Here is a 16,792-nt window from a genome sequence, read left to right as displayed (position 1 = left end):
TGGGGTGTTTGTCAGCACACACAGGACATCCGTGTGTGTCCGTCAGCAAACACAGGATGTCCGTGGCTGTCTGTGTTTGTCCGTGTGTGTCCGTCAGCACACACAGGACGTCCGTGGCTGTCCATCAGTACACATATCAGCACGTTGGTCCTTGGACTCAGCACGCTGACCCTTCCCGTGGAATGTTGGGTGATTTTGGCCCACGTGGGCTGTCTATTCAGTACACACAAGACGTCCGTGGGTGTCCGCCAGCACATACAGGACGTCCATGGCTGTCTGTGGCTGTCCGCCAGCACACACAAGACGTCCGTGGCAGTCCGTGTGTGTCCGTCAGCACACATAGGACGTCCATGGCTGTCCATGAGTACACATATCAGCACATTGGTCCTTGGACTCAGCACGGTGGCCCTTCCCGTGGACTGTTTGGGTGATTTTTGCCCACGTGGGCTGTCTCTTCAGTACACACAGGACGTCCGTGGCTGTCCGTCAGGACACAGGACGTCCGTGGCTGTCCGTGTGTGTCTGTGTGTGGTCGTCAGCACACACACAGGGCGTCTGTGGCTGTTCATTAGTACACATATTAGCACGCTGGTCCTTGGACTCAGCATGCTGGCCCATCCCGTACACTGTTCAGGTGATTTTGGCCCACGTGGGTGTCCGTCAGCACACACAGGACGTCCGTGGGTGTCCGTCAGCACACAGAGGATGTCTGTGTGTGTCCATCAGCACACACAGGATGTCTGTGGCTGTCCGTGTGTGTCCGTGTGTGTCCGTCAGCACACACAGGACGTCTGTGACTGTCCATCAGTACACATATCAGCACATTGGTCCTTGGACTCAGCACGCTGGCTCTTCCCGTCGACTGTTCCGGGTGATTTTGGCCCACGTGGGCTGTCTGTTCAGTACATACAAACGTCTGTGGGTGACCACCAGCACACACATGATGTCCGTGGCTGTCCGTGTGTGTCCGTCTGTGTTCGTCAGCACACACAGGACGTCCGTGACTGTCCATCAGTACACATATTAGCACGTTGGTCCTTGGACTCAGAACGCTGGCCTTTCCCGTGGACTGTTTGGGGTTATTTTGGCCCACGTGGGCTGTCTGTTCAGTACACACAGGACGTCCGTGGGTTTCCATCCGCACACACAGGACGTCCGTGTGTGTCTGTCAGCACATGCAGGACGTCCGTGGCTGTCTGTGTGTGTCCGTCAGCACACACAGGACGTCCGTGACTGTCCATCAGTACATATATCAGCACATTGGTCCTTGGACTCAGCACGCTGGCCCTTCCCGTAGACTGGGTTATTTTGGCCCACTTGGGCTGTCTGTTCAGTACACACAGGACGTCCGTGGCTGTCCGGCAGCACACACAGGACGTCTGTGGCTGTCCGTGTGTGTCGTCTGTGTACGTCAGCACGCACATGACGTCCGTGGCTGTCCATCAGTACACATATCAGCACGTTGGTCCTTCGACTAAGCACGCTGGCCCTTCCCGTTGACTGTTTGGGTGATTCTGGCCCACGTGGGCTGTTTGTTCAGTACACACAAGACGTTCGTGGGTGTCCGCCAGCAAACACAGGACGTTCATTGCTGTCCGTGGCAGTCCGTCAGCACACACAGGACGTCCGTGGCTGTCTGTGTGTGTCCGTGTGTGTCCGTCAGCACACACAGGACGTCTGTGGCTGTCCATCAGTACACATATCAGCACGCTTGTAACGGCCTTGGCCCGATGAACCTTATCAATACTTTATCCCCAAACCTTTTCGTTCAAAAGCTCTTATTAAAACTCAAACTGTCTTACATAAAACCGAACTCAACTAAAACTGAAATGTCGAATAAAACTTAAGAAGAAATGATTGGAAGAAAGGAGTCATAAATGAAAGACTCGAGAAAACACTTGCACCATACGGACATCTACTCCCGCTCCTCTCGGCCATACCTGTAAAAATGAGGGTGAGTACATAATACTCAGTGAGGGCAGGTTTAAGAACCCACGAGCTCAACTCAGGAAGAGCAAACAATCACAAGTCATGAGCTAATAAGATCTATTACACAGAAACCCATACTACCCGACATAACTAAAGACCCTACAATGCACATCCTTTTCATCTTTTCGTCCTTTTCATCAGTGGGTAGCCCCAACTAGGCTTCTACCCCATATTCTTGTGGATTGGCCACATCTCCTATGGGTGCTTCCATATTCTTGTGGATTGGCCACATCTCCTATGGATACCTAGTGTGGACTACTACCCCACATACTTTCCTTAGACTCTCGATATGATCCCTTACTCGTACTTATTCTTACATCTTTCACTTATCATTCACAACACGTCTCAACACTTTATCATCATATTCTTGACCACCCTAACATGCCTACGTTCTTATCACTTCAACACGTACTATCGTCTAAACAAGATCAATCACATATCACATCACACATACACACAAGATCTAGATCTGATTAACAAAGGACTAAGTCCCATTGGTTACTCAACATGAGGCAAGTTCACAGCCAAGTCCTCACCTTAGCTTTTTGCAGAAGTAGATCTGGATCTAGGTTGGGAAACAGTCACTTCTCGAGATCTGGTTTGAGATTCGGATTCACACAAGAGAGAGAGATGGGTTTAGGATCTGTCATTTTCCAATGACTTAGAGCTAGAGATCTTAGTTTTACCTTTAGGGTTCAGATCTCAGTTGCTGGCACGAAACTCAATCAAGGAGGCGGCGGCTAGGGGCTCGGTTGCGGCGGCTAGGGCTTCGCGGGCGGCTGGCGGCTGGCTTCGCCGGAGATGGACCGGCGGCGGCTTGAGGCGGAGGCGGCGGCGGGGTTCTGCTCAGGCAGGGCTTCGCTGCTGTCTCTCTTGTGGCTGAACCCTAGGGGAACTTCTCCTTTTATAAGCAATGGGAGGGGTTATGTCTAGGGTTTCTTCTCCTTGGGCCTCCTGCACTTGAGTTTCTTTTTGGGCCGGGCCCGGGATGTTACAATTCTCCCCCACTAGAAAAGGATTCGTCCCCGAATTCTGGACCTCCTTCCGATCCCGTTCCGCGTTTCCAAAAATCCCGGGGTAGTTAGCCTTCAAATGCGACTCATGTTCCCACACATCCTCGTGGATTCCATCCCTCTCCCAACGTACGAGAACCATCTTTTCCTTTCGTCCCCGGTTATTTACTTCCTTTTCCTCCACAATCTTTATAGGTTTGCTAACCAAAGTCAAGTTACGTTGCGCATCCGTAGGCGGGTGCGGCAAGATCAACTCAGGCTCCCTTATAACCTTCCGTAGCACGGAGATGTGAAACACGTCATGAAAATCTGATAGTTCCGGCGGTAGTACCAGCCGATACGCGACTGCACCGATCCTCTCCTTTATCACGTATGGGCCCATGTACCTGGGTCTCAACTTTTTCAACTTTCGGTTTGGGTCATTCCCTCGAAAGGTTCTCATTTTCAAGTACACCTCATCCCCTACTGCAAACTCTAGTTTCTTCCGGTGTTTGTCGGCGTAACTCTTCTGGCGATCGTGTGCTGTTTTCAATCTGTCTCTGAGGAGTTCTACTTGCTTGATCGTTTCTCCCACTAGTTCGGGGGTCATATCTCGTTCCTCCCCCACTTCGGTCCAACATAAGGGGGTCCTACAGGGTCGCCCATACAATGCTTCATACGGGGACATTTCAATGCTCGCATGGTAGCTGTTGTTATATGAGAACTCCACCAATGGTAGATATTCGCTCCATTTACCTCCCCATTCCAAAACACTCGCCCTCAACATATCTTCAAGTGTTTGGATGGTCCTCTTGGATTGTCCATCCGTCTGTGGGTGGTACGCGGTGCTAAGGCGAACCTTGGTTCCCAATGCTCTTTGAAACGCCTGCCAGAAAGTTGAGGTAAACTTCGGGTCCCGGTCAGATACTATGCTTACAGGTACCCCATGCAACTTCACTATGGTGTTCAGGTACTCTCGAGCTAAGTCCTCAGTCTTATCGGTAGTTCGTATAGGTAGGAAATGAGCCGTCTTTGTCAGGCGGTCTACTATCACCCATATAGCGTCCTTGTTTCTCGTGGTCCGTGGTAGCCCCGTGACGAAATCCATTGTCACCATATCCCATTTCCATGTGGTAAAGGTAACTCCTGCAGCAGTCCTCCTGGAACTCCGCGCTCCGCCTTAACCAGCTGACAGGTCTGACACCGGGCTATCCACAAGGCGACATCTCTCTTCATTCCTTCCCAGTGATAGTACCGCTTCATGTCTTCGTACATTTTTGTCCGTCCCGGGTGAATTGCGAATCGTGATTGATGAGCCTGTGCCAGTAACTCGTCCCTCAAGTTCCCTCCCTGTGGTACGCACACTCGGCCTTTAAACAGGATAGTACCATTCCCAGCCGTACGGTACCCGCTCACCTCCTTGTCGACCATCCTTTGGAGTGTGGAGTCTGTTTCCTGGGCCTTACTGATTCGACTCAGTAGGTCAGCTTGTTCCACGACCTCTAACCCGGCGCCCTCCTCGTTCACGGTCGTCGCACAGAGGTGTAGTTTCGTTAAGGCCGTGGCGAGTTCCTGAGTTTCCTTTGCTCCGGAGATGTCTGATTTCCTTCGGCTTAAGGCATCTGCCACCAGGTTTGCCTTCCCGGGGTGGTAATCGATGACCAGGTCGTAATCTGCTAGCAGTTCCATCCACCTGCGCTGCCGTAGGTTCAAGTCTCCTTGAGTGAACACATATTTCAAACTTTGGTGGTCCGTGAAAATTTGCACCTTTTCTCCGTATAGATACGATCTCCAGATTTTTAGTGCGAATACAACTGCTGCTAACTCTAGGTCATGTGTCGGGTAATTAGACTCGTGTTTCCGCAGTTGTCTGGACGCGTAGGCGATCACTCTTCCTTCCTGCATGAGTACGCACCCCACTCTGACCCCGAAGGCGTCGGTGTAGACCACAAATGGCACCCCTGGTCTAGGTAGGACTAGTACTGGGGCTCTAGTCAGCATATCCTTTAGTTGTTTGAATCCTTCCTCGCACGCCTCTGTCCATTCAAACCTAACCTCCTTGCCCGTAAGGCGGGTGAGTGGCCTTGCTATTGTGGCGAACCCTAAAACGTACTTACGGTAGTATCCTGCTAACCCGAGGAAACTTCGTACTTCTGTTGCGTTACCTGGTGTTGGCCATTTTGTGATTGCGGTGATCTTCTCGGGGTCCACCGCTATCCCTGCTTCGGAGATCACATGTCCTAGGAACCCAATCTTACGTTGCCAGAAACTACACTTGCTAAGCTTAGCATATAACCCCTGCTCCCTTAACTTGTCCAGCACGATACTCAAATGGCGTCTGTGGTCCTCCCGGCTCTTGGAGTAAATTAAGATATCGTCGATGAAGACAATCACACACTGGTCCAGATAATCTCTGAAAATGTCATTCATTAGCCCCATGAAAGCTGCTGGCGCGTTCGTCAGCCCAAAGGGCATTACTACGAATTCGTAGTGTCCGTACCGGGTACAAAAAGCCGTCTTCCTAATATCTCCTTCGTGAATAGGGATTTGGTGATAACCTGAAGCAAGGTCGATCTTTGAGAACCAGGTGGCTCCATCCAGCTGATCCATAAGTTCGTCTATACGGGGTAGGGGGTACTTATTTTTAACGGTCACCTTGTTCAATCCTCGGTAGTCGATGCACAGTCGAAGGCTCTCATCCTTCTTCTTTACAAAGAGTACCGGCGCCCCCCAAGGCGAGCTACTCGGACGTACGAATCCCTTTTCCACTAGTTCTTCCAGTTGTTTCTTCAGTTCGGCCATCTCTGCAGGCGCCAAACCGTAGGGGGCCCTGGAAACCGGTGCGGTTCCGGGTTCTAGCTCAATCGTAAAAGCATTATTTCGTTGAGGTGGGGGTCCGCGTAATGGTTCAAACACATCTGCATACTCTGCTGCTACAGGAATACTGCCCAGATCTGGCGCTTCGGTCTCACCCACCATTTCAATAGTGGCTAAAAAGGCTTCTCCTCCCTTCCGGATTGCTTCTTCAGCATGGGCCATCGACACCACAGTTATCCCGGTCCTAGTTCTCATTCCTCTGTACACGATTTGCCTCCCATCAAGCGGAATCCTAACACATGCTTTGGCACACTCGACCACGGCTCTGTGCTGTGCTAGCCAATCCATTCCCAAGATCACCTCGTAACGCCCCAGTTCTAATTCCAGCAGGTCTCCGGGTAAATTCACTCCTGCGAGGATCACTGGTACTTCTTCATATCTTCCCCTCGTGGCCATTTTCTCTGTTCCTGCCGTCTCGACTCCCGTCACCATGGTGTTGAAGTTCCCCTTAAAGTTCCACTCACACGTAAGTCTAGGGCTTACAAAACTGTGAGTTGCCCCGGTGTCGAAGAGAGTGAACGCTGTCACTCCTCCGACCGCGACAGACCCTACACAACACTAACGCTAAGCTACACGACTACTAACAGTTCTTTTCATATAACATAATCGTAGCGTTAAATCAAGACGTACCCGCGATTGGTTCGGCTCCTTCGCGACCCTCGACGGCGTACGCTCTTGGCCCTGCGGCTTGTCCTCTCTGCTGTTGGGGTTGCGCCCCTTCCGCGTTTCCTCTTTGGAGTGTTGCGCACTCCCACGACTGATGTCCCTCCTGGCCGCAGCGGTGACAGCGCCTGCGTGGGGCCTGTCTCTCCTTCGGGCAATCCCTCGCTATAAGGCCGCGCTCGCCGCAGGCAAAGCATGTTCCTGCCCTGCACTCCCCCGCATGGAATCGTCCACACCTTTCACATGGGGGCTTTGCCGGGGCAGGCTCAGCCGCGGGCAGTGCATCCCGGGGCCGTTTGGCACCCCGGTTATGGGAGTTCTGGTTTTGTTTTCGTTCTTCCTCGAGCCTTGATTCTTGTTCTGCGGCTTTCTCAATCAGCTCATGGACATCACGATAGTCCCTCACGTTGCAGCTATTCCTCAGTTCCACTCTCATCCCTTTGAGGAAACGGCGGATTAAGTCGTGATCACTCAGGTAGTGACCCGCAAATCTCCGAAGTCGGTTGAACTCGTCTCCGTAGTCTCGTACATTCCTTGTTCCCTGACGGATGTCCTGAAACTTGCTTTCCATCGCGTCCATGGCTTCTAAGGGAAAGTACTTCCCATTGAATGCTTCCAGGAAATCATCCCAGGTCAGTCGTATCCCGTGTGACCTTTCGACCACTTCGTCCCACCACACTAGTGCGTCGTCCTTAAGATAGTGAGCAGCCAGGTCCCTACGGAACTCCGGTGGGCACCTTGCAGAAGCGAAGTTCTTCTCGAGTTGACGTCTCCAGTTATCCGCGACAATTGCGTCGGCCTTTCCATTGAAAAACTCCGTCTGCATACTCTACATGTGTCTCAGCATATCCCAGTAGTTGGGGCCTGGGGCGTGCACCACCGCAGGCGCTACCGGGGGTGGTGGCGGTGGTGGCGGATTCTGGGCCGCCCCAGGTGGTATGGGGTTGTCCCCCGCCTCTGCGGCGGCTTCACCATTGGGAAATTGACCCCCATAGGCGTCACAGTATCTTTGCAGTTCTGCCAGGAGCGCTGCATTCACCACGTTCGGCATTTCCACTGGGTTCCCATTCTCGGGTGCACCCTCTCTTCGGCTTTCTGCCTCGCTGGAGGCCTGAGACGCAGACCTGGTGACCCGTCCTGTCGCTCTCTGGATGGCCGCAGCTGGCCTTCCAACTCTGGCATTCTTGGGAGGCATCCTGTTGACAAGTGAAGGAGTATTAGCCACGGTTCTACTCGAATTCTATTGTCCACCGAGTGAGCTGGGAGTTCCGTCCGAGTGGTGCATTTTTTTTAAAACTCCTTTTTGAAACACTTAGAAAAAAAACGTTCGGAAGAAGTTCTTTTGAAACCCGGGTTTTTTTTTTTTTTTTTTCCTACTTCTACCCGACCCTTCCCTACCCACCCGGGACAGCACCGGGTGGGTTTAACCCGCTCTGATACCAATTGTAACGGCCTTGGCCCGATGAACCTTATCAAATACTTTAACCCAAACCTTTTCGTCCAAAAACTCTTATTAAAACTCAATTGTCTTACATAAAACCGAACTCAACTAAAAACTGAAATGTCAAATAAAAACTTACGAAGAAATGCTTAAAAGAAAGGAGTCATAAATGAAAGACTCGAGAATACTCAGTGAGGCAGGTTCTAGGAACCCACGAGCTCAACTCAGGAAGAGCAAACAATCACAAGTCATGAGCTAATAAGATCTATTACAAAGAAACCCATACTACCCGACATGAACTAAAGACCCTACAATGCACGTCCTTTTCATCTTTTCGTCCTTATCATCAGTGGGTAGCCCAACTAGGCTGCTACCCCATATTCTTGTGGATTGGCCACATCTCCTATGGATACCCTAGCGTGGACTACTACCACACATACTTTCCTTAGACTCTCTATATGATCCCTTATTCGTACTTATGCTTACATCTTTCACTTATCATTCACATCACTTCTCAACATCTTATCATCAGTTTCTTGACCACCCTAACATGCCTACGTTCTTATCTTTTCAACACGTACTATAATCTCAACAAGATCAATCACATATCACATCACACATACACACAAGATCTAGATCTGATTAACAAAGGACTAAGTCCCATTGGTTACTCAACATGAGGCAAGTTCACAGCCAAGTCCTCACCTTAGCTTTTTGCAGAAGTAGATCTGGATCTAGGTTTGGGAATCAGTCACTTCTCGAGATCTTTAGGGTTCAGATCTCAGTTGCTTGCACGAAACTGAATCAAGGAGGCGGCGGCTAGGGGCTCGGTTGCGGCGGCTAGGGCTTCGCGGGCGGCGGGCGGCTGGCTTCGCCGGAGATGGAGCGGCGGCGGCTTGAGGCGGAGGCGGCGGCGGGGTTCTGCTCGGGCAGGGCTTCGCTTGCTGTCTCTCTTGTGGCTGAACCCTAGGGGGACTTCTCCTTTTATAAGCAATGGGAGGGGTTATGTCTAGGGTTTCTCCTCCTTGGGCCTCCTGCACTTGAGTTTCTTTTTGGGCCGGGCCCGGGATGTTACACATAAAGTGTTGGAGAATCACCAGGAAGTTGAATAAATCTCATAGGAGTCGGGATGAAGAAGCCATCCCACTTTCTAATCAGGTGATTCCAGTTTCCCAGTTTGGGAATAGGACAGCTTCTTCGTCGTTCCAATAACACCAGGATGAATCACTTTGTAAGAAGCTTGATTTGGATACATAAAGTGGTGGAGAATCACCAGGAAGTTGAATTAATCTCATAGGAGTTGTGATGAAGAAGTTATCTCACTTTCTAATCAGGTGATTCCAGTTTCCCAGTTTGGGAATAGGACAGCGTCTTCGTCGTTCCGATCAAACCAGGATGAATCACTTTGTAAGAAGCTTGATTTGGATACATAAAGTGTTGGAGAATCACCAGGAAGTTGAATTAATCTCATAGGAGTTGGGATGAATGAGTTATCCCACTTTCAAATCAGGTGATTCCAGTTTCCCAGTTTGGGAATAGGACAGCTTCTTCATCGTTCCAATCAAACCAGGATGAATCACTCTGTAAGAAGCTTGATTTGGATACATAAAGTGTTGGAGAATCACCAGGAAGTTGAATAAATCTTATAGGAGTTGGGATGAAGAAGTTATTCCACTTTCTAATGAGGTGATTCGAGTTTCCCAGTTTGGGAATATGACAACTTCTTCGTCGTTCCAATCAAACCAGGATGAATCACTTTGTAAGAAGCTTGATTTGGATACATAAAATGGTGGAGAAACACAAGGAAGTTTAATAAATCTCATAGGAGTTTGGATGAAGAAGTTATCCCACTTTCTAATCAGGTGATTCCAGTTTCCCAGTTTGGGAATATGACAGCTTCTTCGTCGTTCCAATCAAACCAGGATGAATCACTTTGTAAGAAGCTTGATTTGGATACATAAAGTGGTGGAGAATCACCAGGAAGTTGAATTAATCTCATAGGAGTTGGGATGAAGAAGTTATTCCACTTTCTAATCAGGTGATTCCAGTTTCCCAGTTTAGGAATAGGACAGCTTCTTCGTCGTTCCAATCAAACCAGGATGAATCACTTTGTAAGAAGCTTGATTTGGATACATAAAATGGTGGAGAAAGACAAGGAAGTTGAATAAATCTCATAGGAGTTTGGATGAAGAAGTTATCCCACTTTCTAATCAGGTGATTCCAGTTTCCCAGTTTGGGAATTGGACAGCTTCTTCGTCGTTCCAATCAAACCAGGATGAATCACTTTGTAAGAAGCTTGATTTGGATACATAAAGTGGTGGAGAATCACGAGGAAGTTGAATTAATCTCATAGGAGTTGGGATGAAGAAGTTATCCCACTTTCTAATCAGGTGATTCCAGTTTCCCAGTTTGGGAATAGGACAGCTTCTTCGTCGTTCCAATCAAACCAGGATGAATCACTTTGTAAGAAGCTTGATTTAGATACATAAAGTGTTGGAGAATCACCAGGAAGTTGAATTAATCTCATAGGAGTTGGGATGAATGAGTTATCTATGAGATTTAAGAGTACTCAGGTTGTATGTGTGTGTGAAACCCAAATGGGTAAAGAGAGAGAGAGCTTGAAAGCGATTTGAGAGAAAGGAAGTTTAATGAGTGTTTGTGTGTCTAAGTGTTTAAGAGATTAGTAACAAGACTGAGAACGTGTGTAGAGATTCAGGATGAGAGACTAGAGAGACTAAGAGAATAAGAGACTGAAGATTAGTGTTTCAGATTAGAGAAGGAGAAGGGAAACCCCCTTACTCACTTAAAGGTTACAAAATGATCATAAGAGGCTTAAATATGCCTTTACACAACTCAGATCATAAACCTAGATCCTAAGGCTGTAAATAAATGATAGAATGGATGGTAAGGATGAGAGAAGACTGGTCTTGATGTTGCTGGTGCTAGCTGGCGACTTGATTCAAATAGAAGGCTCAGATTGCTTCTTTTGAATGAAAGGAGGAGATTGGTTTTGCTGTAAAGGTAAAGCACCTTTACCTTTCCAGCTTGCACATCCAGCTCACACGGATCCTCTTGGAATATTCCCTTCCTTTCCCATAACTCCCACGGTCATAAGAGATCAAGTATCTCACGCCCACACTTTGCACCAACACTCTTCTTCATACCTTGTGATACAAGTCTTCATTAGGGGAGTGTATGGATTGGGTTATCAGGTACACTTTGAGCCCTATATTTGCACACACTGCCATCTTCTCTCTAACTCCTCCAAGGCCTTCACATGATCAGTCTAAGTCTTTCCTAGACTTAACTTCACAAGATAACTACTTCAGAACACTCCTAAAGCTTGATTGAACTCTTCTGGACATCTTCTAGAGCTTGCCCTATTATTGTACAAGCTCTATCTTCTCTTCAGTTCAACACTCCCCCTCAAGCTTGACTTTAGGAGATCCTAAGCCAAGCTTGGAACTCTGAAGAGTCTCCCTCATTAAAAACCTTACAAGGAAAACCCACTGGGACAAAACCTTGCAAGGGAAAAAGAGTAGAGCTCTCCAAAGCCTAGGGATTGGCCAGTGAACTCTTGTGCCTTAGAACCAGTGTGGTTGGACACAAGAAGTTCTGGATCACGGCCTAAACTGGTGCAGCAACTCATCAAGACCTTGCGCACTAAACAACTCAGCTTCACCTATTCATGGAACCGGTTTGAAGTCTCCCCCTCTCAACTGACTTCACAACCATCTTAGAGAAGCTAGGACACAACCAGATCATCTTCAAAACACTAGTGAGGCTGATCAACACTTCACACACGGCTTGCCCTCTTCATCGACCAGGTTTGGAATCTCCCCCTCTCAACTGACTTCACAGCCTCTTTAGAGAAGCTAAGAGATGACCCGGAACATCTTTAGTGAGGCTCAAGCAATGGTACCCTTGTGTTTTTGTGAGTTTCCTAACTCGGCCAATGCACCATCTTCATGGCATCATCAACTTCTTGGAAAGGCAGAATGGATTCATCCAATGCACCATCTTCATGGCATCATCAACTTCTTGGAAAGGCAGAATGGATTCATCAGCTTCTCCTCAATCACCTCTCATTGAAGCCGCATTGATGGAGAGCCTTCTTCCTCACTTGCCAAGACTGCTCTGAACAGCCTCTTGCCTAGACACGCCACTGACTTGGTCCGGTTGATGATCCTTGTAGAAGTCTTTGCAAAGACTTGTAATCATCAACATGCAAATCTTTTCGATTGCAAAATATTGCTATATCCAGACGTGCCTTCACAGTATCTTTTGACTTGTCCTTAACGTTCATAACAGTATTGATGATGTTATCAAAAAAATTCTTCTCAATATGCATCACATCAAGATTATGCCGGAGATTAAGGTCTGTCCAATACGGCAGCTCCCAGAAGATGCTTTCTTTGTGCCAATTATGCCAATTCCCATATCCTTTCTTCTTTACATCATGACCGTTTCCACCACATTCAGATGTTTTGGGTGGATTGACCTGTCTTATCTGCTCTTTTAAAACTTGTTCACCCGTCAAAGATCTTGGTGGATAATCATTCAAAGCGTCCTTTCTCTTCAGAAAGTTTGTTTTGTTCTTCCGTAACGGATGACCATGAGGAAGAAACCTTCGGTGACAATCAAACCAACATGTCTTCTTTCCATTTGTCAACTGAAAGGCTTTTGTATCATCCATGCAAATTGGACACGATAATCTACCATGTGTCGTCCATCCAGACAACATTCCATATGCTGGAAAATCGCTAATCGTCCACATAAGCACTGCCTTTAAATTAAAATTTTGATTCAATGATGCATCAAATGCCTCGACTCCACTATTCCATAATTCTTTCAACTCATCAATAAGAGGTCGAAGGAAAACATCAAGACTAGAGCGAGGATGATTTGGACCAGAATTCAAAATTGTAAGAAACAAGTACTCTTCATTCATACACATACCAGGAGGTAAGTTATATGGCGTCAGGATTACAGGCCATAATGAATGATTACGGGACATGCCAAATGGATTAAATCCATCTGTACATAAATCCAAGTAAACATTACGGGGTTCATCAGCAAAATGACGATGTAGTTGTTGAAAGTTTTTCCACTCTGCTCCATCAGATGGATGACACATCTCTCCCTCCTCTGCTTCGTGCTCAGCATGCCATCTCATTGCAGCCGCAGTCTTCTCGCTTTGATACATTCTCTTTAGTCTATCAGCAATAGGTAAATACCACATACGGCTGAATGGTATTTTGGTTCGTCCCTCGCTAGGCTTATATCGTGGTGCATCACAAAATCGATAGTTATCCCATTTTTCATCTTCTTTCCAAAAGATCATACAATTGTTAATACACACATCAATTGTATAAAATGGAAGCCCTAAATTTCTCATCAACTTCTCTGTCTCGTAATAGGAACCAGTTGCTTGATTGTCCGCTGGTAGATATTCCGTAAAAAGTTCTACCCACGAGTCCATGCACTTTTCACCCAAATTATTATTAGCCTTGATATTCATGAATCGAGCAGCTAAAGATAATTGAGTGTGACCTTCGTGACAACCATCATACAATGGTTGTTTTGCAGCTTCTAACATATCGTAAAATTTTCTTGACTCGTAATTAGGCTCTTCCATATTTTGATAACTTTCATTTTGATGATAGTTATCATAAACAGATGTACCACGAAATGCATCATTCACCATGTCGACATATCTATCATCTATATTACTAACTTCGGTTTGACAGCCACTAGGATTATTTGAATCGACATGACTTGTTCCTAAGTCAATATTCAATTGTTCCCCATGCATATACCAAACATAATATTCTGGCATAAACCCTCTAGTATATAGATGATTCCAAATTTTACGCCCCGTAAGAAATTTATCATTTTTACATACACTACAAGGGCAGTAAAACTTACCGCCACTGCTTTGTGCTAATGGCTGGCTATTTGCAAAATTCATGAACTCTTCCACCCCGGCTGAAAACTCGGCTGAGATATTATTCGTCCTTTCGTCGATTCTTTTGTACATCCACTCACGAGATTTCCAGTAATTATAGTTTTCTCCCATCTTTCGTATAAAACGTTTTTTCTTTTCACGATAATTTTATTTGGTGTGTGGAAACGTTTTTTTAATAATTGTTCGGACAAATGAGAAGAGAATGGCGATTGATTTAAATAGAGAAATACTTGAGACTATTTTGCAACTACTAAAAGAATAGTTGCTAAAGTTAGGTGTACCTACTTGCCAACGTCGTCCGAAAAAACAGGTGTACACCAAATTAGTTACAAATTCGTCACAAAAAAATGCAACCATTTTGCAACTACAACATTTAAATATCTTTGCAACTAATCTGTAACTCCGGTTTTCCAACAACAAACATGGTTGCCTTTTAGTTGCCTTATTGCTACTACATTGCGACTTCCTAATAGAATTGCAAATATGTCTCAAAAGCGTCACAATACAGCAACTCATTTACAACCACGGAATTTGGTTACACATTTGTAATTTATTTAAGACGTTTTCATTGTAGTTGCAAAACTGTTGCAAAATCGTTAAAGATGGGTTACATATATTTGCAACTAAAAACTGTAGTTGCAGAAATAGTTACTATATTGATGTTTTCTTGTAGTGTACTGACCATGGATCATATGCATTAAGACTCCCCCTCAAGCTTAGAACCAAGACTAGAAGGAGCTAAGCTTGTGATGATCCTATGCATCTCCATGGTCTAATAACTATCATCTTTTATGATAGCTTTCTTCTTGTGAGTTTTCTCTCTATACACTTTTGTGTATTAGAGTGTGTTTAAGAACAATCAGATTGTTTTATGTAAGATTAAAGAGATTAAGAGAATAAGTAGAGAGAGAATAGAGAGAATATTGAGGAACATTCTCTACTTCTTCTGTCACCTCTTGATCATGATGACCTGAATCCCCTTGGTGCTGCTCTTGCACTCCTGATTCAGACTCATTTCCCCCCTCATGATCAAGGGGAGTTGTTCTTTCAGCTTCTCTGACCTTATCTTGGAACATGTTTACCCCAAGCCTTTCCAAGATGTTCCTCATATTCTCTGCCATGTTTCTTGGTTCTTGAGACAGATCTTCCAAGTCTTCCCAATTCTTTTCTTCATAATATCCCTTTGTCTCCATGAACTTAACATCTCTAGACACCAACACTCTCCTGGTTGCTGGATCATAGCACTTGTACCCCTTCTGAGTTACTGAGTACCCAATGAGCATTGCTTTAGTGCTCTTTGCCTCCAACTTGTTTCTCTGTTCTCCTGGAACCCATACATAACATAGACATCCAAAGACACGTAGATGATCTATGTATGACTTGCTCTTGTTCAGCACCTCAAACGGAGACAGATTCTTCAATACCTTAGTTGGAATCCGATTGATAAGATAGCATGCAGTCTGAACAGCATCACCCCAAAATCTCTTTGGAACATTAGCATGATACATCATGGATCTAGCCACCTCCATCAGATGCCTATTCTTCCTTTCAGCTACCCCATTCTGCTATGGTGTGTAAGGACAACTGGTCTGATGCACTATCCCATGTTTAGCCAAGTGATTCTTGAAGGCATGACTGGTGTATTCTCCTCCATTATCAGACCATAGTACCTTCACAGCTGCATTGTAATGATTAGTTACATATGCTTGGAAGTTGACAAAAGCCTCAAACACTCTATCCTTAGATGGCATCAATGTGATCCATGTATACTTAGACTTCTCGTCTATAAATGTCACAAAGTACTTCTGGTTTTCTCTAGACATACAAGGGGCTGTCCACACATCAGAATGAACAAGATCAAAGAAATTTGCATATATGGTCTCTGATGTGGGAAAAACAGTTCTACAGTGCTTCCCTAAGATGCAAGCTTCACATTCCAAGTGATTGAATGACATATTAGGCTTAATCAATTCAATTGCACGAGCATGAGGATGTCCTAAGTAATACTATCACACCTATCAGCAGTACTACTATCACACCTATCAGCAGTACTACTCAAGCATACAGAATCAATAGGGTTAGAGTTCTTAGCTGTTTGGAGATGATATAACTGATTCTTGCTGTCCCCTCTACCAATAACTCTCCCAGTCTTCAAGTCTTGAAACTCAACCTCATTTGGCCTGAATACTACTTGACAATCAAGATCAACTGTGGCCTTCTTCACTGATATCAGGTTTGAAGTGAACTGAGGCAAATAGAACGCAGGTGAGTCCTTCTCAAACAGCTTGAGGTTTCCCACTCCTTCTATTGGGATCCTAGCACAATTAGCTATCATGACACTCCCTGTTGCAGCCTTGACTGCACTTATCAGACTTCTATCACTGATCATATGATGTGTTGCTCCAGAATCAATGATAATGGGTTTGGATGTGGATGCTAAGGCAAGAGCACCCTGTCTCCGGGTCGTAGCCAAAGCATATACATACTTGACAAACCCATCCCATTCTTTCTTTGTTATAGGATCATCTGCTCCTTTGATCTCCTGCTCCTTCATAACCATACTATCCTCCACTGAGTTACTCATATAGGCAGAGTAAGAACACTCTCCTCTTACCACTTGTTGAGCCACCTCCTTGATCATCTTCAAGCTCATCTTATCAGTTAGATAACCAGACTCCCTGTTCTTCTTCCAAGCCTTTCCCATCTTCAGCCACACTCTAGAAAGCTTTCTCAGCCTTCCCTTCTTACAGCTTGTACCACCTTTCCACTGATTTGATCTCTTGTTCTCTTCCCACACATCACACGCCTGAAGAGTAAGACCCCATATCTCCTTCACAAGAAAGCTAAAGAACACATCTTGTT

At 46.2% G+C, this 16,792-nt stretch overlaps 1 protein-coding gene across 1 annotated transcript; it reads right to left on the bottom strand.

Annotated features, from left to right (window-relative positions):
- Positions 1-12,066: 12,066 nt before the first annotated feature.
- LOC103849495 lies at positions 12,067-14,124 on the bottom strand. Its single transcript, XM_033275718.1, has 2 exons — positions 13,891-14,124; positions 12,067-13,447 (listed from the first exon to the last, which is right to left on the bottom strand). Exon 2 carries the CDS (start codon positions 13,442-13,444, stop codon positions 12,116-12,118), a length of 1,329 nt encoding a protein of 442 aa, XP_033131609.1. The 5' UTR covers positions 13,445-13,447; positions 13,891-14,124; the 3' UTR covers positions 12,067-12,115.
- Positions 14,125-16,792: the final 2,668 nt, after the last annotated feature.

Source organism: Brassica rapa, chromosome A07 (genome assembly GCF_000309985.2).
Source record: "Brassica rapa cultivar Chiifu-401-42 chromosome A07, CAAS_Brap_v3.01, whole genome shotgun sequence".
In the NCBI taxonomy this organism is placed as follows: Eukaryota; Viridiplantae; Streptophyta; class Magnoliopsida; order Brassicales; family Brassicaceae; genus Brassica; species Brassica rapa.
The sequence above is the reverse complement of the archived record's forward strand: the minus strand, read 5'-3'. Positions and strand labels throughout refer to the sequence as shown.